We start from the raw sequence: 18978 nt of genomic DNA on the forward strand, positions 1-18978 counted from the left end.
ACCTGAGACGCGAGATGTTCTGTTTGAACCTACACAGTCAAAAAGCAATGAGGAACGATTTAAAGTAGAACGTTTGCTTTCGGAAAAACAGACTCTCCACCTTAATTCACTGAAAATTTCGACTTCCCTTGTTAAGTAAAATTTTACAATTAAGTAAAATAGAAACTCATTAACACACCTATTGTAAATTAAACACAATTTATGCTATCATTAATGAAGAAAAGGGACCCAAAACAATTTAAGCAAATTAACTACTAGCTCCCATCCCAAGTGCAATTAAAAAACAAAAAACAAACTGATGTCCACGCGTTGAAAGCTACAGCTTCACCTCAATAAAATGATGTTTTTTAGACTACTGGCTATTATTCTTGCAGTATTTCACACATGGCCCCTAAACAGGGCTCAGCCAGATCATATCCAGAAGTATAAGCGGACACTGGCACAGAGAGCGGACCGAGCGCTTGTTGGAGAACAGTGTGGCTCAATCAGCAGCAAGCGGCCGCCGCGCTCCGCGGCGCAGCAGTACCCTCTAGCGGGCGTCGCTGGACGGTACACTCGTTTGATAGACTTGCACTTAAGGAAAAGTAAAACGGTGAGGTCGTGTTCAGGAGAGTGCGGCTCTAGTGGCATAGATGCGGCTGAATTAACTAACTGGGATATTAATGAGAAGGACACATTTGATGAACCCCAAGAAGAAACTTTCATATGGAAGAAAGAAGGCAAACAGTTAGGGGCCACTGATTCTGGCTCTACTAAGTCCATAGCAAAAGGACACCCTTTACAGACAGAACAGGGAAATGACAGAACAGACAGCTTTTCCTCGCTAAGAAGGGTTGCAAGGAGCCTTCCGGAGTTCAACAAAGAAGAGGAAGTCCGAAAAGATACACAGCACATCCATATTCACCACACTGACTTCTCTACAGAAAATGAAGAGTATTCCGGGGAGCAAGTGGAGCTGCAGAGCACTGCTGGGGAGCTGGGGAGGGCAGATGTACGCAATGTGCCTGCAAATTGGATGACAGCCGTATATTTCGGCGGCCAGGCAGAGCAACTAAAGGTGAACCCTGCCTTTGGCATAGAACTGCCCCGCTCCAGGTTCACTTTAGAGCTGTGGGTCAAGCCGGAGGGTGGCCAGAATAATCCTGCCATCATTGCAGGTAGGTGACTGTGCATTCATACATCATTCTCATAGTCCAAAATCATGTTTTCCATGTTGGAAGCAGGGATGCAGCTTTTTCTTAGGTTATTAAAATTGTTTTTCTAGGAATTGGAATTGTCATTGGCTATTACTTAAAGCAGCAGTTATAAATTGAAGGATGCATAATTTTCAATTAGCAACTGTCTAATCAGAATAAATAGTGCTGAAAGGCATACAGTCATACAGACCAAAATGATTATGGAAAGTCAGATTCATACCTCGAACTCGCCTCAGTTCATCAAGTGCATCAAATGGTGTGCGGCGGACTCTGTGTTGTGTCATGGCTTTGACACGTTGTTGTTTCATTTAAGAGGCCTTTGTTTGAGGATATCAGCTGACAAGCAGATGAAAGGAGAATGAGGAAATCAGCTGCTTACGAGGTGCAAACAATGAGTAGTGCTAAGGGAGGAGGAACAAGTGGCCACCACCTGCGCAATGTGTCCTGTCTGCTTTATTTAATCACTTGTGTAATGCATATGGTGCTTTGTGTTTCCAAGGTTTGATTCATAAGCTGCATGTTCTGGACACTGTATTCACACTGACAGCTAGCTGCCATCCAGCACAATTGTTTGATACATTTAAAAGATTTCAAATCAGAAACTAGGAGTGTTTTTTTCAAGATCATCAAACAAATTTTTAATATTACACAAAGATAATGCAAGTAAATACAAAATGCAGTTTTTAAATCATGATTTCATTTATTAAGGGAAAAATATGTCCAAACCTACCTGGCCCTACGTGAAAAATGAATTGCACCCTCCTGGAAAATCATGAAAGAACTGTGATTAACCACATTATTTTAGAAAGCTGAGTTAAATTTCACTAGCCAAACCCAGGCCTGATTACTGCCAGACCTGTTGAACCAAGAAATCACTTAAACAGAACCTGTCTGATAAAGTGAAGCATGCTTACAGAACAACACATCATGCCGCGATCTAAAGAAATTCAAGAACAGATGAGAAACAAAATAGTTGACATGTATCAGTTTGTAAGTGTTTTCAAGCCATTTCTAAGGCTTTGGGACTCCAGTGAACCATGGTCAGAGCCATTATCCACGAATGGCGAAAACTTGGAACAGTGGTGAATCTTCCCAAGAGTGGCCAGCCTACCAAAATTGCTCCAAGGGCGCAACGACGACTCATCCAGGAGGTCATAAAAGAACCCAGAACAACATCTAAAGAACTGCAGGCCTCACTTGCCTCGATTAAGGTCAGTGTTCATGATTCAACAATAAGAAAGAGACTGGGCAAAAACAGCATCCGTGGGAGAGTTCCAAGGCAAAAGCCACTGCTGACAAAAAAGAACACAAAGGCTTGTCTCACATTTGCCAAAAATATCTTGATTATCCCCAAGACTTTGAACTTTTGAAGTTGAACTTTTTGGAAGGTGTGTGTCCCGTTACATCTGATGTAAAACCGACATAGCATTTCATATCACCATCATACCAACAGTTAAATATGGTGGTGTTAGTGAATTGTGCACTCTATCAGAAAATCCTGAAGGAGAATGTCCTGCCACCAGTTTGTGACCTCAAGCTCAAGCCCACTTGGGTTATGCAGCAGGACAATGATCCCAAATACACTAGCAAGTCCAAATCTAAATGGTTCAAGAAAAACAAAAATAAAATTAAGATTCTGGAAAGTTTGGACTTAAATCCGATTGAGATGCTGTGGCATGATCTTAAACAGTCCTTTCATCCTCGAAAACCCTCCAATGTCCAATGAAATCATTATTTCAAAACTGCCTTTTGTATTTACTCGGGTTATCTTTGTGTAATATTAAAAGTTGTTGACCTAAATCATTCAAGTGTGAAAAATATGCAAGAAATCAAATAAGAATAAATAAAAAAAAGGAAGGGGCAAAAACCTTCTCACGGCACTGTATATATATATATATATATATACATAGGACCTTATTTTCCTCCAGCATGTTAGTTAGAGTTATCTTGCTGTATGGCATCTGAGTTTACTTTTTCAAAGCACACATTATGATTACAAAAACAAAAACAAACAAAATAAGATGTGGAACATCACAGAAGGTGCTGGATCCCCAAGGGAGCTTTCATAATCAGGTAAATGTGCATTTTTGTGTGGCTGCTGAGGAGGGTCAATGTGGAAATGATTATATTTGGAAGTGCTTCTGAGACTAGTTCCCAGTAAGGAGAACAAAGCCCAGAGTTCTCTGGTTGTAACCTGCGCAAGGCTTTTCCTCTACCATGGATGCCAAAATACATGCTTTTAGGCAAAAGGGGGTGCAAATATTATTCATCTGTTTCTAACACTGATGAGTCATCTATCAGACCTCAAAGAGAGCATTAGATATTCCATTTTAAAATCATCCACCACTTGGAGAAAATCAGTATTCCCCAATGACGTCAAATCTCACAAACCTCTTAAATAAATGAGGGGTTCTACCATCTTGCTATTGTTAAGATTGTATTATTTCCCTTTGACATATTCGTCATCATCACTAAAATTATGTGAACATTCACTTCAGCTCTTTCTGAGGTCAATGGATTTATTTTAACAATCAGTGGACGAACCTATTGTTATAAAGCCAGTTTTTAAAAAAATCCCTCACGTTGCCAAATGAGGGTTCAAAGGCTTTACTGGAAGTGGTCTTTTCAGTGCTAACTGCTAAGTGATACTGTTTGAAAACATTCACTTTTTCTCTGTCTCTCATAAACACTTATCATATCGAAGCCATCAGTTATACGAGGTTACAAAGATAGTATTTCTTCAGCACACTTTGTCTCCAGCCGTACTCAGCACTCCTGGCCAGTCTGAGGTACTACTATTATGAGTCTTTTATTCAGTGGGAGACAGACACTATAAAAACAGTAATATAAGAACTCAGGCTTTGAACATGTAGTAGCATCCAAGTGGATAGTACTCTGGAAAGGTTTGTCTTCAAATTCATGACTTCAGGGTTGATAAACGCAGAAATTAGCAGATGTTGTCACACGTTGCAGCTCTGCACACACATCGGCAGGCTTTTCCAATGAATGAAATTTCAGTGTGGTCCACATCCCTCAGGATATTTTGTTTAAAGCTGCCCATCTCTCGTTCTCACATTTGCAGGGAATAATGCACCCGAGTGTGTATGTGCTCGCATGTGCGTGTGTTGTTGGGAGGGTGAAGGGGTTCCCTGACCTCTCTCTGTCCTTCGCCAGGAACATCTGCCTGCCAGATGTGACTGCTCCTAAGAAAGGCGGCTGGGAATATCAGTGGATTTGTTGAATGGAAATGACTTTAACTCTTAAACTCTTCAAGATAATTAAACATCAATTACTCTGTGCTTGATGAAGCTCATTGACTCCTTCGTTTGTGCTTTTTTTCTAGGCGTGTTTGATAACTGCTCGTATCCCTTGAGCGAAAAAGGTTGGTCTGTTGGGATTCGAGCAGCAGACCCTACAGGAAGAAAAGATGGCAGGTTTTTCTTCTCCCTTCGCACGGATCGGGTGCTCAAATCCACCACTATCATCACGCACCAGCGTTACCAGCCCAACAGCTGGACTCATGTGGTGGCCAGTTATGATGGCCACAAGATGGCGCTGTACGTAGACAACTCCAAGGTTGGCGAGAGCAGAGAACAGTCGGGTGACCTATACAGTCCCTACATCAAGGCCTGTCGGCTATTTCTGCTTGGTGGGGACCAGTCGGATCACGAGCACAGTTTCCGCGGACATTTGGGCGGTGTCGTGCTTTGGGGTCATGCGCACACTCATGAAGAACTTCTTAAAGGTCACCAATCCCATGCAGAGAAACAAACTCCCATATTGTCCCAGTGGGCAGATTTCTCCAAGGTTGAGAATCAGTGGGCGCCCTACAAAAACCGTCACAACCCAGTCATTGTGGCTCTTCCTGTCCCAGAGCGGCAACTTGTTTCTCCATTTCTTCCACCTCCATGTGGCGTGACCATGTGTGACAATGCCGACTTCGCCCTCAGTTACAACCAGCACTGGCAACTGCGAGCCAAGAAGCGCCTACGCTATCGCATTGTGAACATCTGTAAGGATGATGGCAGTGACCCTACGGTCTCTCTCCAGCAAATCCAGCTCCAACACCAGGCCTTGGAAGATGCCTTCCGTCCTTACAACATCACCCTTGAGCTCAGCATTCACACCATCTACAACTCTTCCCTCCAGCAGCGATTTATCCTCAGCAACTGCCACATTGCCAAAGTGGGGAACCGCCACTGCGATCCCGAGTGCGACCATCCTCTTACGGGCCACGATGGGGGCGACTGCTTACGCATGGGGCCCTGCTACAACTGGAAGCGGAGGGATGGAGTCTGCAACCCCGAGTGCAACAGCATTCACTATGATTATGATGATGGTGATTGCTGTGACCCCGAGGTCACAGATGTCGCAAAGACCTGCTTTGATCCTGAGTCTTCTCAGAGGTGAGCATGTGCTTCAATATGGTTCCACTTTGGCAACTAACTTGAACCCAGGCATACTTTTAGTGGGATGTGCAAGAGGGGTCGTGTTTTGGTCTTAATTCAAGAAATGCAAAATCTTTCTAGCAAAAAAAAAAAAACCCCTCAGGATGACATCTAACTGCCTGCTTGCTTCTACAGAAATTGATGCAGGTACCATAGTCAGCTACCATATCATTACATCAACTATGTACATTAATGTCCTTAGCCGATGCATTCCTACAAAAACTGCTTGCATTAAAGTGCTAGGCCGACAAAATGATCGAAAGCATTCCCTATCCCTCACTCAGGATCACTGTGAACTGGTTATGTGCTTGTTAAATGTTCTCATAGCAGCATCAGGAAAAAGGAAACAAAAGTGTCTTATTGTGAAATAGTGTTCACTTTTTAATTTTTTATTTTTTTTTATTTTCAAGATTGTCAGAACATTCTGTATTACTCAACATGCAAAGCATACAAATCGGCCTTCTGGAATAACTTTAAAAAGCATGCAAAACTTGGATACAGAACTGAGCCAAAGTATACACTTTATGTCGCTAAACAACAAAACCAGAGGTCTCGGCACTATTCACTGTGAAAGTCAGAACAGTTTTGCTCCCATACAAATTGTTTGATGGCTTACTCGCAGTGTCTTTTATTTTTTCTGATGCTACGTATGCTACGTAAGCATGTGTACAGTTCACAAAACCGTAAAATCCTGAAAATGTGATTACACCAAGTCTTTTTATCAGCAGGATTAATTTGATATATGTCAAATTTCCAGATGCAGTCTAGGAAGTGTTGCTCTAGGCTCAGTGTGCAACAAGACCTTGTGTCTCAGCCACCAGCTGTTGATATTTTATGGTTGCTTAAAAACAAGCTTTCTTCAAGAACCGCCTATCTGTTCCTGAAGGTATCCTATAGAGATTAATAGGGCCCCAATAATACCATTGGATGTTGGTCTAAGAAACACTCTTTTGGTTGTTTTGCACTGAGACCCTTTTAAAGAGGACAACAGCATGTTCATAGCCAAAATCCACAGGCAGAACATTTCTTTCTCTCCATAGCTGGTGGATAATAAATCAGCTGAACGCCATCTCAATGCTGTTTGCACCAAGGGGTTAAGGTTTGACTGATTAGCATGACCCTGTCCCCCCTGCTGGAAGATGACGTACTTGCATACTCTGCAGTTCATTTGCCCTCATTTACAATAAATTATATTTTAAAATTCATTAAATATAAAACAGTTCTTTAAAATTGTAATATTGATTCACAATATTACTGTTTTTACTGTATTGTTGATCAGATAAATGCAGTCTTGGTGAATGAGATTTGTTAAAGCATTAAAATCATACCAACCCCAAACTTTTAAGCTGCAGTTTATATATCATCAACATTTCTTTGAATGGCTCTTATAAGTGTGAAATGGATAATTCTCCTTTTCAAAGATCCGGATTGTCACTAAAGAGCTTGGGGCTTGTTCCACTCAGCTTTATCATGATGTAAGTTTCCTGCGTTCCTGTGCCAGCCGAGTAACTGCCATTGAGATGAATGGGAATACTAAAAGATGTAGCCTTTGGGGAATTTCAGACCTCCTTATTTCCACTAAAACTAACAGTTTGTAGTAGTGATGACCTGGAGTAGCATACTGTCCTTGGCACGTCATATTCAAAAAACAATCCAATGGTACTGAATAACCCAAAGGTTAATTTACTGGACTTGTTTTCCTCTAAATATTTTGTGTCAATAAGCATAAATGCTAATAGCCAATAGGACCATATTAACCTTGGGCTCATAGACTAAGTCCTTAGAGAGGTCTTTCCTTACCATACTGGAAGAGTGTATGGCTAAGGCCGAGGTCCAGAGTTTGCAGAGAATTAATGCAGGGATGACATTTTGATGGCAATTGTATAGCGTCCTTTTTATGTGGAAGTCTGGGATTTCAATGTTTTGCTCTGTGAGTTATAACCCAGGTATCTGCTGCTGGGCAGTGAAGCTCGAGTACTTGCCAATGGCTGTCACTACGCAAATTTGTTGTTGAAGCAGAGAGAAACAGCACAAGGGAACCACCAGGTGCTTTTTGGCAAGCTCCAGAAATGGAACGAGAAGAAAGCAAAGACATTTTAGTCCAGACATTTAAGCCAATAGAACTGAACTACCTGATAACTCTTCTCTTTAGTAATTAACTTTGATAGATGCTAAGAAATTTCAGTGATTTATGATGTTTTTATTATTTTATTAATTTTGCTGCGTGATAGTGGATCAGTGTTTTTTAATGGATGACTTCATGGAAGTATGAATACCCAGAAAATGTGCCTTGTTTGAGTTATCTGACATGTCAATGGTGTGAGTTTAGGATAGATGCACCTTTTTGTTTGAAAAAAAAAAAAAAACGAATTCCAGAAATGTTGGCACGTTTTTTTTTTTTAAACTTGAATAAAATGAAAACTAAAAGACTTTCAAATCACATGACCTAATATTTTATTCACAATAGAACATGGATAACATAACAAATGTTTAAACTGAGAAATTTTACAGTTTTATCCACTAAATGAGCTCATTTCAAATTTGATGCCTGCTACAGGTCTCAAAAAAGTTGGCACGGGGGCAACAAAGGGCTGAAAAAGCAAGACATTTTGAAAAGATTCAGCTGGGAGAATATCTAGCAACTAATGAAGTTAATTGACATCAGGTCTGTAACATAAAAGGGATTTCTTAGAGAGGCAGAGTCTCTCAGAAGTAAAGATTCAGATGGCAGAGTCTCTCCAATCTGTGAAAGAGTGCGTAAAAAGATTGTGGAATACTTTGGATGCTGGTGTCCTTCGGGCCCTCTGACGACACTGCATCACTCATCAGCATGATTTTGTCATTAACATTACTAAATGGGCCCAGGAATACTTCCAGAAACCACTGTCAGTAAACACAATACGCCGTGCCATTTGCAGATGCCAACTAAAGCTCTATCGTGCAAAAAGGAAGCCATATGTAAACATGGTCCAGAAGTACCGTCGTGCCCTGTGGGCCAAGGCTCATTTAAAATGGACTGATTCAAAGTGGAAAAGTGTTCTATGGTCAGACGAGTCCAAATTTGACATTCTTTTTGGAAATCACAGACGCCATGTCCTCTGGGCTAAAGAGGAGGAAGACCTTCCAGCGTGTTATCAGCGTTCAGTTCAAAAGCCAGCATCTCTGATAGTATGGGGGTGCATAAGTGCAAATGGTATGGGCAGCTTGCATGTTTTGGAAGGCACTATGAATGCTGAAAGGTATATAAAGATTTTACAGCAACATATGGTCCCCTCCAGACGACGTCTATTTCAGCAGGACAATACAAAACCACATACTGCAGCTACTGCAACAGCATGGCTTTGTAGTAGAAGAGTCCGGGTGCTGAATTGGCCTGCCTGCAGTCCAGACTTTTCACCTATAGAGAACATTTGGCGTATCATTAAACGAAAAATACGTCAAAGATGACCACAAGCTCTTCAGCAGCTGGAAACTTATATCAGGCAAGTATGGGACCAAATTTCAATACCAAAACTCCAGAAACTAATAACATCAATGCCCATATATCTTCAAACTGTTTTGAAAAGAAGAGGAGATGCTACACCATGGTAAACATGCCCCGGTCCCAACTATTTTGAGACCTGTAGCTGGCATCAATTTTGAAATGAGCTCATTTAGTGGATAAAACTGTAAAATTTCTCAGTTTAAACATTTGTTATATTATCTATGTTCTATTGTGAATAAAATATTAGCTCATGTGATTTGAAAGTCTTTTAGTTTTCATTTTATTAAAATAATAATAATAATAATAATAATAATAAAAAAAAAAAAACCGTCTCAACATTTCTGGAATGTCTGGAATTAATGAGTGCAAGTCAAGAGGGGAAATATTCAGATGTTACATGTTTGTGGCAGAACCCACTTCCATCTCAGGATTTAACCCTGTGCCAGTCAATCCCTGGTGTCTACCAACCCGAGTTTCCCCGACATCCGTGATTGCTCTGATTAGAGGACTGTGCTGACAGTTTAACATTTTCATTGGCTGTTGTTTAGACATGTTGTATTTGTTCCCTGAATAAGCATTTTTGTGGCATCAGTTGGTTTGTGGTTAGTATTAGATTTCCTTGTTGGTAGCTTCAGAAACAATGGACAATATGTAATTTTTATTTTTGCTTATTTATTAGCCTATTATTATTACTATTGTTATTTTTTTCATAATTTATTTGATTAATCTGTAAGTATAAATATATGTTCTTCCTCAAACATATTCAAAGATTGGACTGGTAAATACAGTCAGCGCTCTCTGGGTACAATTATTATAGTTGGGCTTGGAGAGAGTATTTATGTGTTTTTTTTTTTGTTTTTTTTTTCGTGACGTATTGTCAAGTAGGGTGACCCATACTCGAAATTGGTGCTCTGCCCAATTTTTTGTTTAACCCATCCAAGTGCACACACACAGCAGTGAGTAGTGAACAAATGCGCACACACACACACACACACACACACACACACACACACACACACACACACACACACACACACACACACACACACACACACACACACACACACACCGTGAACACACACCCGGAGCAGTGGGCAGCCATGCTGCGGCGCCCGGGGAGCAATTGGGGGTTCGGTGCCTTGCTCAAGGGCACCTCAGTCGTGGTATTGAGGGTGGAGAGAGCGCTGTACATTCACTCCCCCCCACCTACAATCCCTGCCGGCCGGGGACTCGAACCCGCAACCTTTCGATTACGAGTCCGACTCTCTAACCATTAGGCCACGACTTCCTTGTATACTGATCACGAAAGCCACTAGAAATGTTAATTGTTTTGGTCTCCTACTCTGTAAAATGTGATTTGTTGCTTAAAAGTACAAAGTTTGTAATCTAGTTGCATTAACTTGATTTAAAATTTTTGGTAATGTTTAAACCACTAAACCAGTTAACCAGCCAATCAGTAAAACCAGTTCACCCAAAAATGAATGAATGACTTTATATATGAATATATAGTATAATATGAATTATATCATCATTTTCTCACCCCCAGGTTGTTCCAAACCTGTATAAATTTCTTCTGTTGAACATAAAAGAAGATATTTTAAAGAATTTAAGGGGGGGGGGGGGGGGGGGGGGGTTTATTCCTTTTCTACACAGTTCACACTCACTTTCTGTAAGGAATGCCAATTCTTTGAATGGATTTGTATGAACATTTTGTCCAATAAGACAGCAGAGGAAGTAGGCAAGATTGATTCGCGACACTCAAATATGTGTCCTTGTGAGTTCACACCTTATATTTGTCATGCCCATTGTACCATGGCTCATGCCTTGTCTTATACTTAGTCTTACACTTCATACAATGGGTCATGCCATATACTGTATTATTTTACCTCTCGTAATCATTTACCACTGTCTACCGTTGTCAATATTTATTATGGATTTGTTTAAATGGCACATTAATCCAATTCATTTTTCAAATTCGATTTTTAAGACTCACTGACCTTGTGGCATTATTGCAGTTGGTGAAATCAGATCTGTTCAGTGTATCTACATCAGTTGGCATTGTGGTGACATAAGAGAATCATTTTGAGAAGAGAGGACAGAGATTTGGAAATTTTGCCCATGCACATGTCCATGGTGTTCAATATTTGGTCTAGCACTCTCACAGTATACTTAATTGACAACAATTCACAATGTAAAAGAAAATAAATGTTCCAAAATATATTTGTATTTTACAGAACAAATCTGGAACAGCACATTGTTTAAGTTATGTGAACGTAAATTGTAAAATCATTTGAATTCTATTGCTCAATTAGCCCTGTAGGAGAGATTTAGGCAACACTCAAGAAGTACTCAAGAAGACTGGCTGAGCCTTTTCTTCTTGAATGAAAAACGACATAAGTACAATACTTGGTTTATTCTCACATGGAACAGGTCCAAGAAACAGTAGGTGGTTCAGCTAATAGGCTTGACCCTTTGGCATGATCCAAAGGGCATTAAGAACCAGACCTTTTCAAACCAACACCTCAATGATATGAGGTGAAAAGGCTTAAGCAGCTATGAAAGCAAAGGAGAAAAATGGCATGTGACATATTCCAAAGTAAAAATAAGTTAACATCACACATCAAAGCGCCTCTATGGCAATTTATCACAGCAGGGAGTAGAATAAAAAAGTCGTTTCATGCGCCATAAGCAGTTCAAACAATTAGAATCCCTAATCATAGTGACATAAAGTGATTTTTATCACTGTTGTTATTAAAACTGCTAATAAAAGTCAAGATGCGAATAAAAAAAAAAATGTATGACATCGTACTGCAGTAATTTTTTATGTTAGTTCTCTTACAAATTCCATTTGCTTACATCTGATGGCGTGAACTAAAACTATTTAAACCGTTGTTGTTTCAAACTCGTAATTCAGTAAAACTTGAAATTGTAATTCACTTCTATATCTTGAATAAACCAAATCATTCAAAGAAAAATATTGTGCATGTTGTTCATTCATGTTTATGGCAGTTTCCTTAATGATAACTTGTTTTCTATGCAAAGTTTCTTGACTTTCTGTCAATATCTCTGATGCAGGGCTTATCTGAGCGTGAAGGAACTGAAGGAGCTGCTCCATCTGAGCAGTTCAGACACTCTCAATGTGTTCTTCGCTAATAATTCGGCACGCGAGGAGCTTGCTGGGGTTGCGACCTGGCCATGGGCAAAAGAAGCTCTTACTCATCAAGGTAAGATGGATTACAAGAGCTCATGAACATTATGAAGTGAACAACCCAAGTCCAGTTTTATTAGAAGTGAGGTTATGTGAAAGTGAAGTGAAAAACCAGCCAAGTGAATTTGAAAACTTAATGATGGCTTATGACATGATTTGACTACACTGTGGTTTGGCTGGTTAGCATGGCTCATTAGCTCCTGATGGTAGATGCTGTAACTACACATCTGGTTTTAAAAAGCATCTTTTGTCCATTGATGGCCTTTCAAAAGACAGGAACACTTTTTTTTTAAAACAGAATTTTAAAACAAAAGACAACACAATATTTCATAATAAAAGACCCAGGACTTTACACAAAGACCATTCTGCTAGATCTGCCTCTTGGCCTCTAAACTCAACTGGGTTCATTCATTCTACCACGGACAATATCAAGTTAAAAAGTTGTTTCCTGTCACTACATTCCCCACAGCACATGTGTTTTTTTGTACCTAATGCCATACATCTTCTTGTTCATGACCGATCGCCTTAAATCTTTTCTTTAAAGAAACACATTCTTGTCTTTTCCTCCTTGTTGTGTGCATTTTGCCTTTACAAGATTAATGGGCCGTAATCTCAAGCATAAAAGAAAACACTTGCAGCACGCATAGATTTCCCTGTAGATTGCCCCTTAATCATTAAGGCTGTCCACTGGGAGAGAAGAAAAGGAACTCGACAACAACCAAACAAAAACAAAAGAAGGGTATTACACTGTTGCCATCTCCATCCAACTGCCAGCTGATTTTATAGTTCTCGTCATTGCTGTGTTTTAGAGCTCATTACAGCGGTCTCAGTTAAGTCCAGCTCCTTTATAAAGGAGATTTCTCTCAAGCAGGAAGGTTTCTTATGTAAGTTCCTCTCCCATTGGTTCAGGATGCATGACCAGACATTGTGGTCTTGGCTTTTTGGGTTATAGCCTTTGTTAATGAGATCATTTTGGCCTCTGCGTAGAATGTGAACTTTTAAACCGATATTAGCATGAGTAACAGTCTGTTTCTAATGTGTGCATGATAACACTTTGCATTCATGTTTAATTTGTTAACATTTAGTGCATTTATTAGGTACAAACAATTTTACAGCATTTATTAATCTAGAGTATTGCTAATTTCTTAATATATAGTTGTTCATTTTTTTTTTCATTCGGATTTGAATTTATACAACTTCTAAATGTTAAAAATGGTTTAGTATGCATATAAATGAACATAAAACTAAGAAAATAAAAAACTAATAAAAAATAAGAAATGCTGTAAAAGTATTGTTTTTTGCTATTTTTTGTTGCATTAATATCAACATTAAAATCATATTGCAAAGTTTTACCATACTTCATATATTAATAAATTTAATTTAATTTTAGATTCATTTTCATTATATTTTTACCCTCTTAAATATATATTTTAAGTCCCCCAAAAGTTATTTATTATGTGCTTATTACCCGACTTATTACCTGTTGTATTCTAGACTGCTAAATTGTACAATTTCACTGTTGTTTTCTTATTACATAAGTAGCCATGTAATAAACAGGATAATGCCATCGGCCTGTCTATAGCTATGTTTCCATCCACCTATTTTTATGCACGTTTTGGAATATCGCATTAAAAAAACGCTCGATAGAAATGCAAAGATGTGCAGAGATTCTAAAAATGCCCATAAAAAATTACACGCACAACTGAGTTGGATAAACTTTTTATCAGATAAGAAAAACTGCACATATACTACAATGGAATCACATTTACCAAATAAATTCCACCATGCGCATCAAAAATGTCATGTGACTTTGCACGATGGGACGAGATAACTTGACTAACCAGCAGACCGATCTCATTGCACAGCATCTGAAATGTTGTTTTGGTCGTTCTGAAATCATATATTATTATATTAAGTGGCTTCTTCTACTCTTCTTAGTGATGTTTAGTTCCAGTTTATCAGGACATGACGACTCGTTAAAGACTCGTTTATTCGCAAATGTTTTATGCGATATTCCAATTTTGTGCATAAGTTAAAATTCAAATCTTTGGATGGAAACATAGCTATTATCACAAAATAAACGCCTTCAGGCAGGAGTGGGTCCTCAGTGTCCTGATCACCCTGCTATGCTTGATTCTGCTCTCAATTGTCCTGTTAATGATCTGAGCAGAGAGTTGGCCTGAGACATGAAAGGTAACATGAAATTCATGAATGACTGGTCGTGGTGCTTTGAATCACCCAAAGATATGGCCCCTTTCTTATTTTCGCAGAGATATGGCACATTCTTATTATGCCTATAATCCACCTCTGCTTTTGATTTACCGTCATGTCATAACAGTCTTTGGTGCAAGACGATTTTTGTCCACAAATGTTTCGCTGGACCTGCATGGACGTTAAAAAGCAAGATTAGGTTCTCATAAATTAGGAGACTCGGTATGGTTTATGGTTTAATTTCACATAAATCACGAGCTTATTTGCAAGAGTACCTTGATGTCTAATACTGAGGAACAAGGTCAAGCTACTGCTCTGAATGCTTTAAGTGAAATCAGACCATAGCGTGGACTGCTGATCTTGTGGTATAACTGTAAACGATCTGTGTCTGTCAGATGTGTCTAGCCAAGCTCTGTCCATTTGTCTGAACTCCCATAAAACATGGATATTTCCTAAATAAAAAGGTTGTTTGCTCAAATCTTATATATCCGCTGTAAATGGCCTGTCTGGTGTGGAGCACAAATCTCCAGAAGAGAAAGATTTTCGCAAATGCCCACATAAACCAACTTCTGTTTTTAATTAGTAAACAAATTCTGTTTTTGCTTTAAAACCAAATAGCTTATATAAAATGCAAGTGCAATATAACCAAAATTATGCAAAATAGTCTCACAATGTAAATTCATATTTGTTCTTAAACAACATCTTCATGGATTTTAAACTGTTATAAATGTCACATTGTTTTAAGCTTTTTATTACATTATTTGGATATAAAACCAGATGCCAATGTGTTACTTTTCAGCAGGTGTGGGATCTTAAATATATTTTAATGTTCTGAATGTGGTGGTAGAACATTAGACAACACTGATAACCAGATGTATTGTTCTAATCCTAGCCACGGTGGTCCAGTTTTACAGGATAGTGCACACTGTTTTATGCAGCAATTTTTCAGAATAAGTCAGTTTCATATACTCACAGACTTCTGGCTTTGAGATTAAAGTTAACTTGAACATTTACACCTCAGTGTTCTGTCAGGTGAAAGCTTGTATTGTTGCATCAACTGCAGAGATGTCAATTTGTGTTATTTTTCAGGCGGAATGATTCTTAACCCCTCCTACTTTGGCACCAAAGGACACAACAACACCATGATCCATGAGATGGGTCATATTTTGGGACTGTACCATGTGTTTAAGGGTGTGAGTGAACGCGAGTCATGTGATGACCCCTGTCAAGAGACCACTGCATCAATGGAGACGGGAGATCTGTGTGCGGATACAGCACCAGCACCAAAGTCTAAAGTTTGTCATGACCCTGATCCAGTCAATGACACGTGTGGCCTTACCCAATACAAAAACACACCTTACAACAACTACATGAGTTATACAGGTAGACATGATCAGTTTATGTCTTCTGTTTGCTCACCAAATGCAATCAGCTTTACTTTTAAAATGATTTTATTGCCACTTATTGCCAGAAGTCACACCTACATGTGTGTCGTGTAATGCACAACCATTCAGAAGTTTGGCATCATCAGTATGATTGTTTTTTATGTTTTTGAAATAATTCTTGTGTTCACCAAGGCTTTGATCAAAAAGACAATGTCACATTGTATAAAAAAATAAAATAAAAGTTTTCTATTTTAATATATCTTATAATGTAATGTATTCCTGTAATAAGAGCATTTATTTAAAACAGAAATCTATTTTTTGATCAATTTAATGCATCCTTACTGAATAAAAGTATATATAACTAGTTATATAAAGACTTTAACCTTTTTTTTCATTACAGATGATGACTGTACAAACCATTTCACACCCAATCAAGTAGCTAGGATGCACTGCTATATTGATTTGGTCTACAAAACCTGGGTCCACAGCAGAAAGCCCACCCCTGTTCCTCTTGCACCAGTGGTGATTGGTCAAGATGCAGATTACGTCACCATTCATTGGCTGATCCCAATCAGTGGGCCACTTGCCCATAGGTAAAGTAAGGAGCATACATATAACAGACAAAGAGGGAATACATGTTTCTCAATGGTTCATTAGTTAACATTAGTTAACAATATTAGTAAACATGAACTAAAAATGAACAGTACTTCTACAGCATTTATTAATCTTAGTTAATGTTAATTTCAGCATTTACTAATGCATTATTAAAATCATAAGTTGTGTTTGTGTAACATTAGTTAATGCACTGTGAACTAACATGAATAAACAATGAACAACTGTGTTTTTATTAACTAACATTAACAAAGATTAATAAATAGTGTAATAAATGCATTGTTCATTGTTTGTTTAATACATTAACTATTGTTAATAAATAACACATTATTGTAAAGTGTCACCATTTATTTTTGTAAAACAGATATGAACCATGCCATGTGAATAAATACTGGAGCTCATTTTCATGATTATGCTAACTAAAGTATGCTGATGTAGTTGTGTTGCAAATGTGCCTCTCTAACATGCAGTTTTGCAGTGCAAAAACCTGCACTTTATTCATTAACAATTGCAATGCAGATTAACCGGGTGTTAAATGTTCTTGAATACCACAGCAGGGTATTTAAATTAAGTTATTTCATTCTATTGTGAACACAAAGAAATGTGATTCCATTGCTATCCAAATCACAGCACAGGATGTGATGTATTTTGAGCTCCCCACTATATCACTTTTATGGTGCTCTTGTTTAAATGCTTTTTTTTGTGGTTTTGTAGGGAAGGTGACATGAACTGTCATCTCTGTGATGAGAATGGAGCGCTCCATCAGTACACCCATGAGGCCACTTCTCCTCACGCCTGTGATTCCACTGGATACTGGACACCAGAGGAAGCAGTCGGTCAGTACTCAGTCATTCTTTATTATAACATTAGTCACACAACTTTACTTCATACTTGTGCATGTGGAATAACACAATCCATAAAAAAGTCTCATTGCTGTTGCGCTGTATATCAGCACTGATGAAATCCTATACGGCCAATCAAATTAGAGGACCAGGACCAACTGCTGTATTATAGTTTTTGTGTCATGATCTTACAAAGATTCCCTTCCAGGAACTCAAGCTGCGTCGAAAATGCTAGGGGAACATCTTTAGCATGAATACATGTGTAATCTGTCCAATGGAAGGGCGAGACGTCCCGGACGGGTGACGTAATCGACCAGGAAGCATAAAAGCACTTGCGTTGGAACCGGCGTCAGCTTTTTGTCATTCAGCAACCGCTACTCTGTGTGTGTGTCTGTCGATCTGTGTTGTGAGTCTTATTTAGTGTTGTTTGTCCCTACACAATCACTTGAAATACGCTCCACAATGTGTGCAAGCACTTGGGCGAGAGCAGATCGCATTACAGGCTGTATGTTCCTCCCTGTAAACGTTACATCACTGCTGGGGATACACACAGTCTGTGTGTGGTCTGCTTGAGAGCAGAGCACGCAGAGTCAGTTCTGGAGGGAACTGACTACCCGCTTTATTGAGCATTTTTCACTGCGTCTGCTTGCTCTCGGAAGGCTCTCTTTGAGGAGTGAGCTTTCACTAGCGTTCCTCCCGGTGCCGGTCCCGCTTCTGCCGAAGAAAAAGAAAAAAAGGGGGAGCGGCGGCTGCGCTCGTGGGAATCGCACATGGATCAGGTGGAGGGAATGAAGATGGGCGAGCCCCTATCTTCTTCCTTTCCCATCAGATCCAGCGCCTGCTCTCTGGGATCGGAAGCCCACCCCGCGGTTCTTCCCCCCAGAGAAAGGGCTCGACGCTCTGCCTGTCTTCCTCAGAGGAGGTGGACGTGAAGGACGTCAATGAGCTTTGTAAAGCTGCAGTGTTTGCACAAGCATATTATGAATGACAACATCATTATATTCGCACCGTCAGCTCTAAGTAATGGGGCTGATTGTGCTTCTCCCCGCCGTACGATCTCGAGGTCCCACCGCTGCTGAAGCACGGCGGCGAGTGAGATCGCGGGGATCGCAACATGGATCTGGCGGACGGGTTGGAGACGGGTTTGCCCTATCTCCCCCTGCATTCCCCAGATCTAGCGCTCTCGCTCGGGGCTGGAAGCTAGCGGTGCGGTTTTTCCCCCTTTGACTGAGAGCTCGCTGTTGTAGCGTGCATTGCCAAGGCGACGCATGCATTACGTCATTCTCATTCATATCAGAAGCAATGCCCCAGTTGGAACAGACGCTCGCGAGCTATCTGTCCCTGGCGCAGAGTCGTCTCTGAAGGCTCCGACCTCGCCCACCAAGACGCTGCGCACAACTTCAGCATTGGTGGGAAAGGGGTACGAGGCTGCAGGTCAGGCTGGTGCATGTCTGCACACCATGGCGGTGTTACAGGCGTACCAAGCCAACATACTTGCTTAAAGAGCTAGATGAGGGATAGAAGCTCAAATCTACTATTTCTGAGCTCCGTAGAATCGCTGGCCTCTGTGGTTTACCCTATTTGACATGGAG

General features: G+C 39.8%; 1 protein-coding gene across 1 annotated transcript in view; it reads left to right on the forward strand.

Moving 5' to 3' along the window:
• Window positions 1-337: 337 nt before the first annotated feature.
• Window positions 338-18978, forward strand: part of LOC306845807 (pappalysin-2-like) — a gene marked incomplete at both ends in the record, with an annotated part of 61099 nt that continues 42458 nt past the window's right edge. The window contains 6 exons of the mRNA XM_079378785.1: window positions 338-1157; window positions 4540-5602; window positions 12204-12352; window positions 15637-15930; window positions 16333-16525; window positions 17259-17380. Of these exons, the coding sequence (XP_079234911.1) occupies window positions 338-1157; window positions 4540-5602; window positions 12204-12352; window positions 15637-15930; window positions 16333-16525; window positions 17259-17380 (2641 nt within the window). The remainder of the gene's footprint in view (window positions 1158-4539; window positions 5603-12203; window positions 12353-15636; window positions 15931-16332; window positions 16526-17258; window positions 17381-18978) is intronic.

The sequence above is a fragment of the Barbus barbus genome (genome assembly GCF_936440315.1).
Source record: "Barbus barbus genome assembly, chromosome: 26".
Taxonomy (NCBI): Eukaryota; Metazoa; Chordata; class Actinopteri; order Cypriniformes; family Cyprinidae; genus Barbus; species Barbus barbus.